At 37.9% G+C, this 20,686-nt stretch overlaps 1 protein-coding gene across 14 annotated transcripts in view; it reads right to left on the reverse strand.

Moving 5' to 3' along the window:
- Positions 1–6,960: 6,960 nt before the first annotated feature.
- BICD1 (BICD cargo adaptor 1) overlaps positions 6,961–20,686 on the reverse strand; it is a 165,958-nt gene continuing 152,232 nt past the window's right edge. For 2 of the 14 annotated variants that reach the window (XM_068190899.1, XM_068190900.1), the window contains exons 9-10: positions 18,442–18,517; positions 12,486–12,710 (exon numbers count right to left, since the gene is read on the reverse strand). In XM_068190899.1, coding sequence (XP_068047000.1) covers positions 12,623–12,710; positions 18,442–18,517 — 164 coding nt within the window. In that variant the 3' untranslated portion in view covers positions 12,486–12,622. Of the gene's footprint in view, positions 12,711–18,441; positions 18,528–20,686 lie in introns of all 14 variants that reach the window. The other 12 variants (XM_068190905.1, XM_068190909.1, XM_068190901.1 and 9 more) reach the window with 7 other exon arrangements.

The following is a 20,686-nucleotide window of genomic DNA, read 5'->3' on the forward strand; positions in this document are numbered from 1 at the left end:
GACAGGGTAAAAAACTTCCGCCCCTTTTGGCACGACCTTCCTCCTTTTCTGTACACTCTCATTCCCTCTTGTTCTCCATCTCCGGGCATAGACAGAGAGTCCTTTGGCAATGGCAGCAAAAGGAAAAGCATTTTAAATGTAAAAGGTCAATCAGAGATAAGTATTATCTTGGAAAACATTACCCTAAATGACTGAAAGATTAGTGTAATAACTGGAGAAGGGATCTGAGAACAGAAAAAATAAGCTTACATGTAGACAGTACTGTCAATGCTACTTAAAATATATCAAGGTCAGAAAATGGCACTGCTTGGCTAAGAGCCTTGCAGCACACCTCCCACCCCAGGAAAAGTGCAGGAGGAGTTGCACACCCCTCTGGTGCCTGGTCACCAGGAAGCCACAGCCAACGCAGCGTGGGCAATAGCTGGGCCATCCAGCTCCAAGGCTTTTGTGGGAGTGGTGAGAAATGCAGTGGTGCAGACTTGATTTAACTGTACCTTATTTGCATGTGGGAGCAACAACAGGAGCCCTGCGGAAGCACACAGAGGTGGAGAAGGAGAGCAAGGACAGCTGGCAAGACAGCCTCAAGAAAAAGGTGAAAGAGCACTTCTGGTGTGTGAAAATCTTGGAAGCATTCATCTCATGCTGCTGGAGACCCAAAGCATTCAGGGAAACAGGACTTTTTATAGGCAATCTTCGTTAAGTTTGTCAGAAAACAAATGCATCACTTTGCATGTAAACCACTGTTCCTCCAGTAAACCTCTTTGGATTAATCTTTTACTAACGGAAGCAGCCTTCAGAAGACTTGATTTTTACTAACTCATCGAGTGAGAACATTTCTGTTGTTGCCATTGGTCAAGATTCTTTATTTCTGCTGGAATTTAACTTTACTTTCTCCATAGTTGCACTATAAATCTGTTCCATGATTCATTTCAAAGCATCTAGCTTTGATTTCTCTGAAATTTCTCAGATCTCTCTTGTGTTGTACCCCACAGAAAAATCTGTGTAGTAACATATTTTTAGAGCATTAATCCACAGGACCCTGAGACAGAAGATGCATGAACTCAGCACCTAACACAAAAACATTTCTAAATATTTCTAAACATTAAAGACACCAACTTGTTTATAGTTTATTTCCAACTGATTTAGACAGTATCTTCTGAGAGATCTGAGGGAAAGCTGCCTTTCTGTTAGGTATGAAACTCCAAATAATAACTGAATTAGAATATAGGCTATAATATAGAAAATGCATATTAAATACATAAGCAACCAAGCCAAGTCCTGCCCAAGTTATTGTTTAATTCATCAGACAGTTTGAATCTTCTGTGAACTGCATTTAAAGCCACAAACCAGTTCTGCCAGCAGGGAAGTATAATGAAGAAAAAGAACCGGTAGAGCAGAAGACTGAGTAGGATACTAATTAGAGAAGAATTTCACTCATCTCAGACCCTCATGCACATTCCAGAGGAAAAGTCTCTTCCAATAGCAGCAGCAGCTACAGTGCACAAAGGCACTGCAGTGTGTGACACTGATACACAGGCTAAGAAGCGAATTTGAGGCAGATAATCAAACTCCCCCAAGTCGTGATGCAGGCAAACACAGGATCCAGCATTCAGAGGCACAATGTGACTTTCAGCCTGAGGCTGCAGGCTCTGCTTCTTAGCCTGGGGAGTGGCTTACAGAGAGGAGAGGGACTGAGACCTGTGCTTGTTCCCTGCACAGCACCCAGTGTGTGTGTGTCAGAACAGGGTGGGGAGCCTCAATGTGTGGCATTATGCTGGTTTCCACCAAAAAATGTACTTGGGCTATTTTGTGACTTACTGCCATATCTTAGGAAGGAGCTGCAGAGTCAGCAGCAGGAACTGGGGTCAAACATCAGAAGTAACCCACGACAAGCAATCCAAGAGGGGTCAGACAAATCCCAAGTATTAACTGCTGGAACAAAACTGGAAGGGTAGATAGCCCTCAGAAGAAAATCCATGGCATGCTTCTTTCATCCAAACCATGCTTCTAATATAATATAATACAATACAAATCTCTGTTCTGCCCTGCTTAACTATGTAAGAGGGAACAATATTGTGTTTTATCTCTTTCTCCCTGTTGTCATTTTGGGCCCCATTGAAGATAATGATGGGGACTATCTAGAAGCAGGTTTTGTCCACTTCCAGCTAATAAAGAATCCTATTTATATCCCCCTAGAGCCAAGGTTTCTCCCTCTAACATGTCGCTTTGCAAGAATAGTAGGATGATAATTAAAGGAGTAAACATCCCTGCTACATGTTGCTTTGTTGGTAATTTTGTGTCACCTCTTTTTTCGCAGCACAGAAGCATTTGGTATATTGCAAGCAAATTCTTGGAACTTACTGAAAATAGGTTGAGAAAAAAGTATCAAACACACCTTAATTTTACTGAAGGATTGCTGCTTAGAGGGAGTAATTGCTCCCTCTAATCAGTTTTGCTAGGTAAGTCTTGCAGAACAGCACTCATTTAACAGACTGATTGCTTTTAGAAGTTGGGATATTCTTCATTATCATCGCCACCGATTAATGAAATGTGTCTCGTTATCCAATTGATGTCAGTCATTTAGATACCATTAGCAACAGTGCTTTAGCTTTGATTTGCATTAACTTCAGGTGAAAACAAACTTCCATAAGGTCATGTTAGCAGAAAGGAGAGAGAAAACAAGATATGCACCAGAAAATGTTCTACTTTTTTATTTCATCTTTTATTCTGTAGTGACAATCAACATCCATGTTAAAAAAAAAATTAAAAAGACCTGGTCATTTGAGACACTTCACTTTAAGTGGAGTTTATTGGGAAGATGCTCTAAGATTTCCTTGGAGCCTTCTCTCCTCCAGGCTGAACAACCCCATCTCCCTCCGTCTGTCTCCGTAGGAGAGGTGCTTTGTTTGAAGAGTCATGTACTGCTAAGGTGCTGGATACATTAAATATTAACCACTGTCCCTCTGTGAATGCTTACCTAAACAGTAAAGCAAAATGTTTTGGTTCTCTGCTTAACAAATCAACACAGGTAGAGCATATGGCTGATAAAACCTGTTGTGAAAATAAAGGCCTAATTATAACTTCCAGCTCTGGAAGAAAATATACCACTCTCAATATTGCAATACTGCCCTAACTTTGTTTTTTCTCCTTGTTGTAAAAACCAAGCTGTCACGTACTTCATATTATTTCTAAAAAGGCATATGGTACATGCACAGGAATTTCAGCATACTTCTTAATAATTTATGGTGACTTAAAACAGAAAGACTTCAAAGCTGTTGCTGCATTTGCAGATTCCTCTTAAGTTTTCCTCCATTCTATTCGGAATTCCACAGACTCCCCTGGATGTTTCTGGGATAAAATGTTATTATTACATGACTATGAAAAGGATAAAAATGTTGCTCGTATTCCACTTCAACTTGCTGTTTTATCCTGAATCTAAAAAAAGTAACATTCTATTCATACTTATAATTTTTAAAACTTATTTTTTCCCCCAGAGATCTAACGTTGTCTAATTTTGGAACTTAGTATTTCAAACAATCTCTACAGTGTATATCTATGCAAGGCTTTATGTAGTGCAAATGGCTATACGTTTCCATACTGAAATGTGCCATGTGTTTATATTCCAGCAGAGATAAACTAAGCATAATTGCACAGATGAGGAGTCTGAAACTTCAGAACCTCCAGAATCTCCTTTTGGGCTTTGTCACAGATTTATATTCATGGTTTTGAACACTCTTTTAGTGGGTTGTAGTCACTTAAAAGGAAATTCATATTCTTTACCAGAATAAGAGCATCTATATTTTACTGAGCTATCATTGTTGGGGAAAGAAAAGTTTTCCCATGTTCAGGCATTATTTTTGTCTTGGGTCTGGTGAGTCAAATTGCCATTTTGGTTTACAAGCCTGGCAGACAGTCAGAAGGAGGGCATAGGTCTACAGAAATTAAAACCAGCAAGAGGATGTTAAACTCCAGCTATTTATAGTGAGTCTCTATCAATACTAAGCACTGCAGAAATAGGAAAAAAGCTCTGAACCAACTCCAGCACTTGAGCAATGCAGGTTCTGGGGCAGTGTATGTACCACATGGAGTAAGTAACTCACCTTCCTGCCCACATCTAAAACCACTTTGGTATTTAGTGTGTGCAGGGTGAGGTATATGGAGAGGTGAAGGATTATATGTAATCACTTCATTGAGTGTTGATGCTTTCCCATCACACACACAATCTGCCTATCTGGAGGTGAGAGATAACAGCACCCGATTTGCAGAGATGTTTTGGGAAAGAATTAATATGCATAGAGTGCTCTGAAGATAAAAAGAGTTACTCTGCATTTGTCTAAGATAACAAAAACCTTTGAAAGCCACGGTGGCTTCACAGAGCATTTTCTTTTTCAGTAGTGTAGGAATTTGAGATTGTTGGTATTTTTATTGAGTGCATTTATGTAAATTCTAATGTTATGGTTTGCAAGGCTGAAGTTGAATCACAAACTGGTCACCAAATATGGGGCTCACATCCTCTACATTCAGAATTTGCTCTTCAAGGAAGCTCTGCAGTCAATGTCACTTCCCATAACACGTTTCCAATCTGAGTAAATAGCTTCAGTTTTAATACTTCAACCAATATGACAGCATTGAACAGCAAAAATCAATTTTCTTGAGAGATATAATCAATGCTTAAAAATATTAAAACCCTCCACAGGTAGGAAATCCTATGAATTAATGTAAATAGATACAACTGTCACATTATTTATTTCCAAAGTTCCCTGATAACTCACTTAAGGGATATGAAAGTCCTTCTTTCCCCCACTCACATAGCTCTTTCTCACAAATAATATTTTCTCAATCATAAATTGTTATTACAATAAACTTTTTTTCTCTAAAACCAGCCAAGAAATCATATTCCTGAAGTTGGATACTTCCACTGTGATACAAGAGAATATATAAGTAATAATGAAGGAAATACGTGTTTTCTAATACACCACTCTAGTCAAGAAGGAAAGAAAATCTGTCTTGAAAGGTCAATATTTTTTACTGGTTTATTAAGCTTCTGCTGAGTTGACAACTATAGCACTGAGCCTTATTTCTGTGCAAAGTTAAGGCTTTCTTCTTCCATCCAGGCAATCACTCAAACCTTCTACTGAAAAGAAAGCAGTTGTGCCTGTGCCTTTACCATGAACAAATAGATAAGAACTGGCTTTATTCCAAATAATTTTTCCCAGGATGCACATAATTATGACTATCTATTTTAGCTGCATTTTCCCCCTCCATCTTGTTCTATATATAAAATCTTCCATGTTTGTCATTCCTAGGCTGCTAGAAGATGTGGCTGTCAGGCCCTCTCCATAATTAGTATCTCTGTTCTTATTATTGGCCAAATGAAACCTAGGTTTCAACACTGTTCAAAATTATGCTGTAATTTTTTTCCTGCATACCTCACTTGCCAGTGTCCTGTCAGTGTTTTACAGTGTTAGGAGAGTCAAACCATAGCTCCTGCTGCCTTTAGGTACAATTGGAAGTACTCTGCATTTCTTTATGCATAACTGCTGGATTTATTAAGAGAGGTATCCTGAAACCAAGACTTGCTGTGACAGTCACTGTAAACTTTAGCTTCAGGATTTTCTGCATTAAAATCTGAGGTGTATATAGCAGAAAACCAACAGTTCAATGGTTAGAAGTTACCTCCTGCTCCAGAATATGGAGTAATGCTTCTTCCCAAGGCAGAAATTACATAGACATTTTCTTTGGAAACAAAAGTTGTATTTTTTGAGGGTTTTTTCAGTTTGTTGGGTTTTTCCCCCCAGTTTATTTCAGTGACCTTACTCAATACCATTGCCTCTCAGAGCCCTGCACAGGACCAGCTGAGGGGATGACACAGAAGAAGGGGAAGGAGCAATATGGGTTAGAAGTTTCTTAAACCATCTTTGAAATCAGAACATTCCCACAAGGGGTAGGTAGTTCACTGTGAAACTGCTTTCAAAACACGCTGAAGAAAAGAAGTCTGCTTTCCCCTTCTTTTTTTAACTCACAGAAACTCTTAATTCAAAATTGAAAAAGAGGAGTACCCAGTGTAAAAAATAGTAGCAGTCACACTTCTGCTAACTGATCCTGGAACACTGCATTTCCAGGGCTTTTCTGCAATGAGCAAAGATAACGTGGGAAAACCCCTGTTAGGTGAGAAAAGGGAAGAAAAGAAACAAGTGGGAAGAACCTAGACAAATAACAGCCCGCAGACTCCATTTCTGTCACCATGCACAATTTGTGTTACTATCCATAGCACCTCCCCAGCCAGCCAAAAACCAACTCAGCTGTCCAACAGTTCCCGTTGAGTCAAACACCACAGCAAGCTTGGAGATGCAATCCTTCCTCCACAATCTTCCTGGCCCACTTCTAAAAGCTGGACATTTTCTACCCCTCAGGGACCCTGTGAACAGCAAGGTTCACTGGAGGAGCTGCAGCAGCCACCTTCCTGCCAGGGCCGAGCTCCCGCATCAGTGTGGGGTGATTTTCACCTCTTTGCTTTCAGAGCATGGCTCTTCTGCAAGGGAAAAGGATGTTTCTTACTGTAAAGAAGCAGGTATGGTACAGTGCTCCCAAGCCAAATTTTTGTTGACTTCAGCTCTTTTGCTTCCACATCCCCTGAGGATGGAGATCTGCATCTTACAGAGTGTTCTTGTGCTGAAAGTTTATGCAGATGTTGCAGCATTTCAGGTATCACTCAAATCTGCTTGAAACACTATATGGGAAAACCGTATTTCAGTATTTGCCTCAGACTCGGAAAACAGAGGAAACATCTCAGCTTTAATTCTGATTCCCTTTTCCTTTAATGTTGATTTCCCTTCTTAATTTCCTCTTTGATACCTTTTAAACTTACAATCATTGGTCTCTAAGAATGAAATGATTGTGAAATTCTAAGTCTATGCACCACAAACTGCTGTAAATAGAAGTAGACCAGACAGAATGGTGTTAAATGAACAAAAATGGCCAGTTTATTCACTGGAACAGTTATGCATTACACTGTAATTTTAATTGGAACATAAAGATGTAAGAATCAGTATATCAGCTTCTTTTAATTATTTTCTTCAGCACTAGAGTGTTTTTCCCAACCATTTGACTGCATGATCATATTACACATGTACAAGCACAGACTTTATGAATCCCTCACAAGGTATTAATCTAGGATTGTCTACAAGGACAAGGAAAAGTTAACATGAGAATTACTTCAATTTTTAAAATAAAGGATGCATTTTTGGAAACAAGAATTATTTAAATTTTTTGCTTTTAGCATAAAGTAGCAACAAGAAGAGTTTCCAATATTCAGTCTTTAGCAAATGAACATATATATTTTTATATTCTTCACCACCTAGAAACACTTCATCATTTAAACCCAAGAAGGCAGGACAACATAATGTCAATTCAACATAGGAGTAGCTGAGTTATTACAGCAGTAAACATACAGTATACAAATTTGTGTCTGTCACAAACTCCACCAATGCTAAAACTCTTTTGAAAGGAACACAGCAATCTGTATGGTTCATTAAATACAGAACATCATGCAAATGGAAACATTCAATAGATTACAAAAGTCACAAAACATCAGTTTTCTTTTTTTTTAATTGTTTACAAAGGATCAAGTTAATTAACCCTTTAACAGTCAAACCACAGGGCTGAAAATCAATAGGGCAATAAGTAATAAAATGGACTTAATTTAATCACTGGCATAGCACACATAGCCGTATCTGTGAACAGGAGAAATAATAATAAAATAAGCTAGATTACTCTTATTTCTTGTTCATAGCTGAGAAAATACTAACTAGCTAGCAAGCCAGTCTACTTGAAACTTTTATCAAAGGCTTCTCTTTATTGATTTTCCAAAATATTTTTGAAATCAAGCAACCACAAATTCAATAAAAACTCAGATTATTAACACTGAGAAAAAACATACACTCTTATCCACTCTTTTACAGTAAATTATGATAATCAAAACAAATAGCTTTGTAGAAAGACATTTTTGAAATACAAGACTCTATCACCCAGAGTCTGCCCACACATTAACTCCAGTAATGAAACACTGGATTTTTCCTTTACCTTTTGTCACCTTGACACTTGGTTGCCATTACATTTCACAAAGGGGATTTTCAAGAACTCCACAGGAAACAGATTAAAAACCAATAAGGATTTAAGCTGTGCACCTCCAAATGAAAGATGCAGACTCTCTGTGATAGTTCTCTTGCACTCCTAGCAAGAGGAATATGCATATCACACAAGAAACAAGAATTTTCTAGCCTAGTTATGGATATGGAGAAACTACATGATGTTAACAATGTCATGCACACATTTTCCATTGCATATTTTGATGTATTTGTGCCTGAAGGCGAAAGGCAATTGCTTTTTTCTTTTCCACAAGATGCTTAATTACACAAAAAAAACCCCCTTAATGGTTAAAAAACATCTGAATAATATCTATCTCTTTCAGACTCACTGCACACACAGCAAAGGAAAACTGAAGAAGTGATGACTGGAATTTTTAAAGAGGTAACTATAGCAATTATCATACTTCAAAGGTAAAACATCAGTCCCTGCCATTCTCAAATGAAGACTTCCGAGGAACAAAAGAAAGAAATTTACTGTAACCTCAGTGGATATGCATCTTCTGCCAAAGAAAGGAACAGACCTCAGAAAGGCTGATGTGTTCTATACCTTGTGATGATGATGATCAGTCCAGCTAGAAGTGGAGCTGGCAGCACAGCTACTGACTTTGGCATTGCAGGATGAACGATAAGGTTGGTACCAAAATTAGGGCCTGGACTCTGGGTGTCGTTCCCAGTGGGATAAGGACTGGGTCAGATTTTACTAACAGCTTACTTAAGTAATTCCAACGTAATTATGGTGAGCAGCCTTCATAGGTGAGGTCATATTTCATAAGTGAGGTTATATTTCATAACATAATCTCCTTTATGTACACACATTAATATGGTAAATGGCTTAAACAACTTCGTCATTGTTTTTAAAATAAAAAACAAACTGAAAATCCAATTGGCATTAAAACTTGCAGCGCTAATTATAGTTTCATTCTATAAACTCTGCTGTATAGCTATGATTACATGAATTTACTGTGAAAAATGTGGATAGAGAAAGCACAAGAGATGCCAACCTGTCAATCAGATCAATCAGAAAGAATATCACCACTGCCTCCATTTAGAAGGCAGAAAATTCTATACAATTAGCATGAAAAACAGTTATGTCCTCTTTCTTTAAAACCTCCATATATGTTTGACTAATAGAAAATATATTTTTCCATACTATTACATTTTACAATTTATTTTTCATCTTTTTCTCCCTTTATATTTGGGTTTTTTTTCCTATTTCTTTCATTTTCTTCTTTTCCTCACACATCTACTCTAAACTGGATTTCCACAAGTAGATCATTTCACTGAACAAGGAATAATTTTTCACTATATCAGAAAATAAAACCCAAACCAAAATGCTCCTGTTTTGACCTAAATGACCCTATTTTGAGTAGGCTACTTCAAATCCGAAGAAATTTCAAGGCCATCATAGAGAACAAACGCTGTGTTTCAAACACAAAAGTCAGAGCAGGATTTGAATTGCTTCCTTACTGCGTAGAAAACACAGTTGTGTTTCTAAGTATACTCAACCATTACAAATATAGGTATAATTTTTTCTTAGTTCTTAAAAATCAGAATAGATATCAACACAACATAAACTAATTTTAAATGGGCAAATGTAATATTTTGCAACCCTTAAAAAACTCCAGGCTTTTGTTTCTGGTTTTGTCTGCATGTAAATATTTCCTACAAAATCTCTCACAAAGTTTTATATAATAAATCAATATATAACAAAGAAGAGGTTTTAATCTTAAGTTCAAGATATGTATTTTATTTTATACTGGTTAACTGACAAAAGTTGTCCCAGGGACCTACAGAGTTTTGTAACTTACAGTGCAATAACTACAACCATTTGTACATTGAAGTTGATTTGTTTCTAGTTCTAGTTCTCTCACATTTCCAACAATTACATTTTATTACATATAAAAAAATGTAAATTGAAAACTTAGGAATTAAAAATTTAAAACTTAAGAGAATAAAAACATTTATTTCTATAAAACAGGGCCACAACTTTTATACCACAGGATGTTCTTTCATAACTCTTGATCCACATGGACATGCATATGTTTCTAAACTGTCTTGATACCTTTTTTTCCCCCAATAAATTTGTATCTATATAGAAAGGAAATGTATTTCACTGAACTACTGCTTAACTAAAGTTAAGGAAAATGCCTTTGATTTGGATACGAAAATAGGAAAAACTATTCCAAGTACAGTCAGTGGTAACTGCATTCAAAGTGCTATGCAAGCTCCTTCTCTTATTAACAATATACAGTAGCTGTCTTTGTAGGACACAGATATTCTTACACCAGTCAGACAAGGTTAGGAATCTGGAGATGCTTTTTGAAAGCTGAATTTGCCTCAGACAAAATACTGTGGGGATTTTTTAAAAAAATTAAAGTAGCAGCTAAACTCAGTGTCAGACATCATGATGGAGCTGAACAAGGTTTCACTTGACCTTTCTATGACAAGACAACAGGCAGTTCAATTATGATACTGAATAGTGATGCAAAGGTATATGAGAAGAATCACATGAACCCCATGGAAACCGAAGTCAAAACACTGCCGAGTGTTATCTGTTTGATCTGACCAGAACTGCGTATCAGTTTGTTCCTATTTCTCTATCTCAGAGTGTTTTGTTACTATAGCTCAGCTGCTTTGCCAAGGTTACACGACAGACGTTGTTGATGACATAAAATATTTCTATTTACAGCACCTTTGTTCTTGGTACTATGGTAATATTGATTTGTTAGGCACACTGAGTGGTCACAGATTCTTTCCTCTGCTGATGTTTTCTGCATTGTAACATTTGGTAAACACTGTTATTAAAAAAACTGACTTCATTCTCTCAGATTCAGGCAGAATTTGAAAGAATTGTTCCAGCCACACCTGCAGCAATTTTTTTTCCCCAGCTGCCCCGTACCTTAGGCTGTACTGTGTTTCCCACTTGTCGGTCAAAGATGTGCTGCAGAGAAGGAATAAAGACATGCAGAAATACCCAAGCCTCTCTTCTGTAAATAAATTAAGGCCACCTAACAAAGCAAGGAGCCTGCTAGTTACCAACAAGTAGGCAGCACTGCAGACTTGTTTCTTCAGCTGATGACCGGACAGGAAACCCATAGATGCTGAACCACAACCCTTTGTTAGCCACTTCCCTTGCTGCCAGGTACTGTGCAAAATACATTCCTCTATCCTTTATTTTGTTCTGAAACTCACTGCTTTTAAGAAAAAAACAGGCTTACTCAGCTTTTACAAGAAAGAATCTTTAACTAGGAACACTGTGCACTGTTGCGATAGAGTCTGCGTAGTGTTGATCACCTGAGTATTTGTCATAAACTGACATGAGCTAAGGTTCTGTGTCTGTTGATTTTTGGCAAGGAAAAAATGCACTACAGTAAAGTCCTGCTGACTTTGATCCACACCATCAACCCTACCTGCATGAGTTCTTTTTCCACAGAATACTTCACACAAAATGCACACGACTTCCCCACTCAAACTAGCCTTTCCTGATAAGGCCTCGAGCTAGGATCCTGAAGATGGGAGTGGGAGGAAAGAATGTTTTCAATTAGCACATAGCATTTTACTTATTTAAGATTTTCTTTCTCAGATACCAAATAGAAAGTAATCCCAAAAAACAGCACCAATTCATGATGCGAGAAGTATAATTACAATGCAAGCAAACAACTGAAAACAAATCAGTACATTATCCTTTCATCTCCTTCTTAGGCTTAATAATTTTCTTTCAGTGAAGAGCTAGAAAAAAAACCAGAAGCTAGTGTAATAGGGATTAAAAAAACAAGTGCATAAACAATATCAGTGCAGCAACAAAATATACAGTCGTTGTTAACATTCCAATTCAACCCATTTCCAACATTTTTGTGCAATAAAAATTGGCCATATGCTGGCCAATGCAACAAGCCTTTTTTAATATTAACACAGTCATTCTTCATTGAAGCTATTTCTGCTTGGATTTTAAAAATAAAATTAGTTAAATACAACTCTCACAAAAAAAAAAAAAGACTGTATTTTATAAGCATAAAATTCTGGTGCAAATAAAGTAAGTAATAAATATCACACCCTTGAAGACAAAAAGAAATTTGAACTGGTTCCTATGGCTGAACTTAGAGGATGTGAGGGTAGGATTTTTGTAACATATTTTTTTAACATTGGCTTAAGTCTCTTTTTACCATTTCAGAGGTAAAGCCAAGCAGCTGGGAGGAACATTTTTGTCGAGATGTTTAATTTCACTACACTTCAGTTGTGATAGCACAGTTTGAGTACAATCAGAGGAACCATAAAAAGTCTTCTTGATAGGTTGGGCTCTGTGCTTTGTGTTCTTCTTCTCAACCTTCCCTCAGTTGCCAGAGCAGGGGATACGAATCCAGACTTGCCAATGCAGCAACAAGGCAGGATTGTCTACCCGCTTTCTGGGAACAACCCCAACCTTTGTTGCATGAGCTCCACTCTGTTTGCATTTTCTCTTACGTTGCATGTGAAGATTAGGGGTAAGGAGGAGGCTTAGAGAGACAGTTGAGAGGGGCACACTGAGAGCTGGAATGTGGCTGCTCTTCTGGGAGAGCATTAGGACTGAAAATTAAAAAGAAAAGAGAAAAAGTGCTTAAAATACAAGGCAAACATTTTACACGCATGTAGCTAGTACAGGGCTGGGAATGAACTTTAAAAGGGGGTGAAGCCTCATCTCTAAATCCATATCCTCAGACACACAGTATACATACAGAAAGCTCTCAGTGCACAGCAAGTCAATGACATGTGGATGCATTTGTGAGGTGGCTCAGACACCCCACTTCACAGTTCCTGTACACAATTTGCTGTTTGCATGCTGGGATGACAAAGACTGTGTAGAGAAAAAATGTATCTGTGAAATGGGAGAGCAAATTTGAAGGACAAGATGCAGGTGCCATCTTTACATGATTATTAAAGATTTTCTAGATGCAGCTGATTCAGAATTTGAAATGAAGGACAGTGCCAGGCTAGAAATCAGGTCTCATAGCTCTGTGAAAATGTGATATCTTACTGAATTTGACCTATTTATTAGTTCATTTGTACAAATACAGTGTAGTCTTCCTCATCAGGCCCCTTAACCATTAAATATTATGTAATTTACACTGCCGAAGTGTGGGGACTTATTATATTTTGTTTTCTTCAGGGTTTTGTGCTGTTTGAATTCTTTCAATTCTGTCATATATTTCTGTCATTTGACTGTTTTTCATGAACAATTTGTCTGATAACAGCATTCACCTGTTAATTCACCTGTCTAGAGTACATTTATAGCATTCACTGGCACATAGTGCAGAGAGGTCTGAACCAGCTTACAGGGGCTGGAGTAGCAGCAATGAAAAGGGGCAGCTAACACAAACACACCCCACTTCTTGGTGCAGAGCTGTAGTAAAACAAGATACCAAAATAAAATGCAAGAAAATTTCATTTATAAAGAGAAGGAAAAGGGAAAAAAAAAAGGGGGGAAAATACCAAAACACCCAATTCTTTAATGTGTCTGGGAAGAGCTTTTTTCTCTAATGCTTCAAATGTTCTACAGTGTTGAAGTTATTCCAAGCTCAACAGTGTGATGTATGATAAAGCACCATCATTTATGTCTCTGTCTTCAAGAGAATTTGCCTTTTCTGTTTTCCTTCTTTAGAAACCATGCTTTTACATATTATCTCTGCAGCACAGACTACTGGCTGAAGGAATGCAATTAGCCTATTGCTGGAAATGAATCAATTTGAAATGCCAGAGGTGTTTGGAAAAATGCTACTGGAAATGCCAGTGGTACTGAAATGTCTTTAGTTTCCACACACAGCATTTACTTAAGGAAACAGAGAGATGATATTGTGTTTGACTGAAGAAAGAAAGAAGTGTGCACCACCACCATTAAATAACTTGATGGCAATGTCCACATTTTCAAATCACAGAGGCTTTGACCACAAATACACAGATATTACAATTCTACAGGAGCTACAGTCCTTGCACGTCTGGGCTTATTTGAAGATCATAGAATTGCATGTCTTAAGTTAGATTCTGTTTCTCATTAATGCTCCTGAAGATGAGTTTCCTGACTGCAAACTGGGTGGTGAGAGGGGGTCATAGAAGCTCAGGATTCCAAAAGCTTTGCTTTATACCCAGCTGTCTAATAGTTCAGTCCCAAAATGTGTAGTGTTATGGACTATGACCCCTCAGAAGAAGTAATTCTTTCCATGGCTATTATCCATCCTTCTGTCATATTCTGCCACATGCAGATGCAGATACAGCATCCACAGAGAGATGTTAATGAGATCTTTACCTGCTCCACACCAATGACTGTGTCAGGTGTGACTGCAGATTAACCCAAAAGCTCTGTATTTATTCTCAAACTTATCCACTCATCAAGAGCCAGCTCCTGCCTTCAGTGCCTCCTAAGTTTTCAAGATAGGCTTAGGAGAAGCACTAGCCTTAATTCCTTCAGAGACAGAAAACTAAATTAGAATCTTAACATCCCATTCGGGGAATTCAAACAAGGAGGTGATTACACAACCCTACAAGACTGGCTTACTCTTCTCCCTTGCTGCCTTGTTTCTTTTTAAACAGGACTACTGTAATTGCCAGAGAGGAACAGAAACTCAGCACACACATTCCTTGCTTGTTAGCAGAGATGTGTTTGTCTTTTGGGGCTTCCTTCCTAACTTTAAAACTAAGCAACAAAAGATGCTCATGCTCCGAGGGAGAGGATGGGTGAGGAAATGGCTGTAGTTGCAACTAGCTATGTACAGCATCAGTGGCCTAAAGAACCTCCTTGAGACACATAAGACTGTCCTTTACACAAACATAAAAACCATAACAACTTTATGGCATGACCTTCAGTACAAAGCCAGCCATGACTGTAAAAACTGTACTACTGACTATCCCAGGCTATGCTCAGATTAGCAATTCTAAGCACTGTGCTTAAAGTTATATTAATTTTCTTTTGCTGGTAATTCTGCATTGCTTCTTACTTTGAAATACAAGCACACTTTGTGCACAGAAGAAATAGAAAAAATTGTCTCGCTACTTCCTTTTCAACCGATAATAAATATTAAGGGCACTGGGAAGAAAAAAAATGTCAAGGCTATCAGGCACCTTTATAGCAGCATATATAACCACATCACCTGCAGCTCCAATAGATTGAAATCTTTTTCTAAAGCTCTGCTCTTATACCTTCTTCTCTTCACAAACACAATTCATCCAGTTCATTAATGCAAATTGCTGTAGCAGTACACAAACTAAAAATACACCAGAATCAGCAAGTGACACATGGCATTCAATGTGCTTTTTATGGCAGTAGAGGTGCTGGTGGCAGCAGGTCCTGGAGCTGAGCTATCTGACACATTGGCAGTCGCAGACAGCAGAGGGTGGTAGGGCAGATTAATAACACAAAGCAAGACAGAGACATGGAAGAAGTCAAGTTTTTGACTATAAACAGAGAATAAGGAAGAACATTGTTACATTCACCCAATGGGATATGTGTAATTTTTAAAACATTTGGGTTTTATGGACTTCTTGTGAACATCTCTTTAAATGCTGGTATCATTTGGGGATGTATTCATTCAGTTGATGAATAAAGTCTGTGCAATTTTTTTGCATTAGTATTATTGTCTGGCTTTATGCAGCTCTTTTATTTTTTTCCCTGGCACTCAAAATACTAATCACATATTTCTAAAATTAACTGGAAAATGGTGTGCAAAGCCCTTCACTGTTTCTAAGTATTCTATTCTGGCTTAGAGATGTCATTCACATGCAACATTGTCTGGCATTGATTGTAACTGTAACAAATCAGAAAAGGAAAATATAAACAGACTCAATGATATTTTCAGAATGCAGAAATTTTGTATGTGCTAAGTTGCATATTTCACCTTTTTTAAAAATTTATTTCCTACTTTATAAAAATAAAAGCATTATTTCATATGAAAAGGCAATATTAATTTAAACTGAGGTACTGGGGAGTTGTGATTTGTTTTTTATTAATAGTTACTTTGGGCCTAGAGTTTTGGCCTCTGATAATGAAAATGAGGTTTTCTCTGCATTCAACAGAAACCAGAATACAATCTAAACATGGATATGCTCTTTTTAATATTGGATAATGGCAATATTTTAATCTTGTCCAATATAGTCCATCAGACAGGTAGCTACAGGTGCTGGGAAGGGGGAACAGCATCCAGTAATTGTCAGGGCAGGCCTGGATTTGGTTGCTTGCCCCACATCCCTAGACCTAGAAACTGAGGTGATGCGTGGAAGACAGAGCGAGACTTTTGTGCATTTGTTCCTCAGTTTAATTTTAAAAAATCTTTTAAGGAAAGTTCTCACAGATCTTCCAATCAAGTTTCAGTTGAAACATGCAGATTGAAGCAAAAAGACCAATGTAAAGCTAAAATGAATTGACTAGATCTGCCCTGGAGTCCCATTTGGCTTGAAACTGCATTGCTTATCTAGTGAGATTTACCAAAGCCTATGCACTGGAATCACAATTATTGAAAATGCCAGAGTTTTACAAGTCCCACTTAAAAACCATAGTATAGATAATAAATGAGGGAAAGCTCTCTGTGAATCTACCTGTGTCAGGTGTATTAACTGGCTTGAACACAACTAGACATCACAGGATGTGGAAAACATCTGTGTGAAGCACAAGCCTTAACCAGCTCTTGTTTAGTCCTGGATGAAATGCCACTGAGAGGTCACATTACTGCAAGAATTGTGTTGGAGACTTTAAAAAATAAGCACAGCTCTCTCTTAAAATGGATGACTTCAGGGATAGTCAGAGGACAAGGAATGGTGGGACAAGCTCCTGGCTTCCTTCTCTGCTGCATTTAGAAAATCCAAACCTCAGTAAGTCTAATTGGTCCTTAAATGCCCTGAAATTTTACTCCAGATTCCAATTACTTTATCTCAATAGCTCAACAATTTATGTCATCATGCTGACTTGCATCAAATCTGTTGTTATGCTTCACTGCTTTACAGAGCTGGGCAGGTACTGTGGCTGAGGCAAGCAAGGCAGCAGTGGGAATATATCAAAGTCAGTGTTGTTTTGACATCACCAGATGAGTACAAATCTAGTGGTAAAAAACAATAGCCACCTGAAAGTCAATTTTTCAGCTAAGTGCGTGTGTGTTGTTTGTAGGATGACTGACCTGAAGTTTTTTAAATGTTAACCATATTTTAAATTATCAGAACAAGGTAATGTTTGCAGATTTCTGAGAAGATATTTTAAAATTACAGAAGCAATAGTTGGTTAGCATTTAGAGAGGGATGGTATTTGACCATATTCTCAAATATGCTAGGAGAGTAGCTCTGAAAGGAACAGAATAGCCTTTAATTAAATTAAATAGGGTTAAAATAAGACTTGTTGACATTAACCTTCCATGTTTCCAAAGCACCTATTGCTAATCTCAAATTGCTCTAACATCTAAAATACACCAGTATCACTTCACTGGCATATTAAGGATTTTAAATGTAACTTGTAATATTTTTTTTAGTGAGCTGTATAACTCCAAACTGCAAATCAGTAAATTATACTTTCCAGTTATAATGAGTTTACACCAACTTCTCAGTAAAACTTTCATATTGCTCTTACATAGTAAAGAAGATAATAGCACTTCCACTTTGTAGGCAATAAATGAGAGGCACTCCTAAAAAAAAAGTGAATTATTTCAATGAGAGCATGGATATAAGTGAAGATTTGCACTGATTGTACCATGAACAGATAAAATTATTGTAATGTCCTTTTGCATTGCTTAGGTTTGGGGTTGTGCCTTGATTAGCTCAGCCATCCAGAAGCACAATGTGGCCTTTGCACCACCTATGAGCAAGGACACCAGGAGTTTACTTTTAAAAACAAGATTAACAACTGATTGCCTTAGGTCTGAGTTTCCGAGTCAGGGAGAACTAAGAAGTGTCTGCTAAAATCTCACAAATGCTTCTAAAAATGCCACCTTACAAAAGGGAAGCCTACACCTACCCCTGAAATTAAAAGTCCCCCATTTAAGTAAATCTTTCTAGCAACAAAATAAATTCATTGCTACTTTGGCATAATTGAAAACTGCATCAAAATATCAAATGAGGGCTGCAAGATCCAGCTTGGCATTTTTTCCATATTTTTACAGGGAAGCAAGTGCATGAATGCTGTGACTCATGTTGGTACTGTCACTGCAGAAATTACCACCGTTCCTCAAGCTGTTAAAGGCTTGCTGTTAGAGAAAAAGTGAAGAGCTTTTGTCTGAGGAGGAGGAGGAGGGGGGTGGCAGGCGTGCATGCAGCTATGTGCAAAGAGAGGAGAGTTAGTGGAGTTTACCTGACAGTCTGGCAATCTGGCCCCCTGGCTAGTTGTGAGCCGTGTGGCGGTATGGAGGCAGCAGGCTGCTGACAATCTACAAGAAACTGATAAATTAGACATATATACAGAGAGATTACAGAGCAAGGGGTTAGTAACAGCACTACACAGGCTAGGCATCTCAGGGAGAGATTTAGTGAGGAATATGCTCTTGGTGCCTTATCTGACAGAAACACCTTTTTTCTGATAGCAGTGACATTGGCTGTTGCCTTTTTCTCCTTTTCAGAAGAAACATTGGAAACATTTTGGTTTGTTTTCCCTTAGCACTGACAAATTTTTGCTTAAACAGACAGCAGTAACGGGCTGTATTCAGGATCTGGGTTTACACCTTGTACTTCTCATTCTTCTGCTCATCATCTTGTTTTGCTCACATCTAACATGAAAAGTGTCAATAAAGCTACTCAAAATTTACCCAAAAAACTTATATACATTCAAAAACAATTATGTCATCTCATTATAACATACAAGAAAGAGCTGTAAGAAAGTCTTTTCAATTTCTCAACAATGCTTGTGGGATTGGGGTTTTTTGTAGGAAAAAGGGAGAACTTGATACAGTCAGTTTCACTGTTTTGTCTCAATTATTTTATCAATTCCCTGTCAAAGAAGTTTCCATATTAATCCCTTGCAAAGCTGTATTATGGTTCTTAATTTATTAAATAACAGTAAAGCCAAATAATCCTGCATTGCTATGTTTCCCTGTGACATTCAAAATATGAAGACAGCTTTAGACTGGAAAATACTTGTGGGGCTTCATGGAAGTAGCTGAACAAGGCAACCCTGCTTTCTAAGTCAGTAGTGTTTACTGAGATTTCCAGATCTCAAGATTTGCTCTTTTTCCCTTCAGCATTCTGGCCTTTAATTCCACTGTCTGTGTGATTCAGATTGTCACACAACAGAGTCATCAGGATCTTTTCAAACATTAGAATCTATGGGTGAAATCCTGACCCTACAAAAAAGTTCTGGAGATTCCTTTTTGTTTCCAGTAGGACTTGCAGACCGATCATCCTTCTTGACTGCTTCAACCTGATTCTCAACCTGTTTGATGGGATGGAGTTATTTTCCCCTAAAACTTAAAAATGAGACAAGGGAACTCCATGTACTTAGAAAGGATTTGATTTTTTAAAATTGGTTTTTAATTGGTTGCTACTTAAAGCTCAATGCCAGTAATCATTAATTTACAATGTAGATGTGTTTCAAAACCCCCTTCTCTGTCTCATTCAATGGAAGAACATGCAAGTAATTTGCTGTCAAGAGTGCTGAGATGACATCAGGTACTGCAGAGCAACACATCCTCACAGCACACTGAGCATCATATCCACTGTTACAACATTTCCCTTCCACACCAGCCCACAGGGCCTCTCCCTAGTTCCTGTAAAGATCTGTGCTGACCTCCAGTGGGTAGCAAGCAAGTGTACCCAAATCACTGGTTTCTTCCTGCTTCAGCAAAGAGAAGAAGAGTTTGGACCTATTTTCTAGAAAAATATATGCAGAGTCTATGCCAGCACCATTGTGTCCAGAAGCAGAAATTAATAAGAATAAGAAACTCTGCCACTGTCATTTACCAGGATTGTCACTATAGTCCTCACTGCATCTTTTAGCAGAGGAGTGCAAGAGTTGGCCTTGTATTTGAGTCATGAATAGAAGGGTCTGCCATTTCAGCACAAAGCTCAACTAAAATAAGAGGTGTCTGAGGAACAGACAGATCAGGCTAACTGCAGACAAAAAAAATATGGCAAAAAATAAATAATTAATGCTTTATTCTAAACAAAATCATTAGCAGAAGTCCAAAGTAAAGTCATGCCTGACAGGGTATACAAGGTCATCAATGAAGAAAGAAATACAGAATAGAATGCTGTGTGATGAAAAGGTGCAGAAAGGTTTCACTAATACAGAAGAAATTGTTCTGGCAGGCTTTTCCAGAACAAGACAAATGCCTGATTTATGATCCTGTTCTAAGATCTCAAACATGGTGCAAATATTTCATGATGCACCTTGATCTGCTACATTTGGCAGAATGCTTGAATAGTGAGCCAGGTTCTGGGAGGATTATGCAAGCTGGGTAATAACTATTTCAGTGAGCATACTCCCTTGACTTTGTGTGAAACACTATTCTAGCTGGCATCAGCAAAGCTCTTGCAATCTGGCTCACATTCACATCAGGCCCAGATCTAGTGATCCACATGTCTCAAGATGACTGAATCGTCCT

The sequence above is a fragment of the Anomalospiza imberbis genome, chromosome 5 (assembly GCF_031753505.1).
Source record: "Anomalospiza imberbis isolate Cuckoo-Finch-1a 21T00152 chromosome 5, ASM3175350v1, whole genome shotgun sequence".
Classification (NCBI taxonomy): domain Eukaryota; kingdom Metazoa; phylum Chordata; class Aves; order Passeriformes; family Viduidae; genus Anomalospiza; species Anomalospiza imberbis.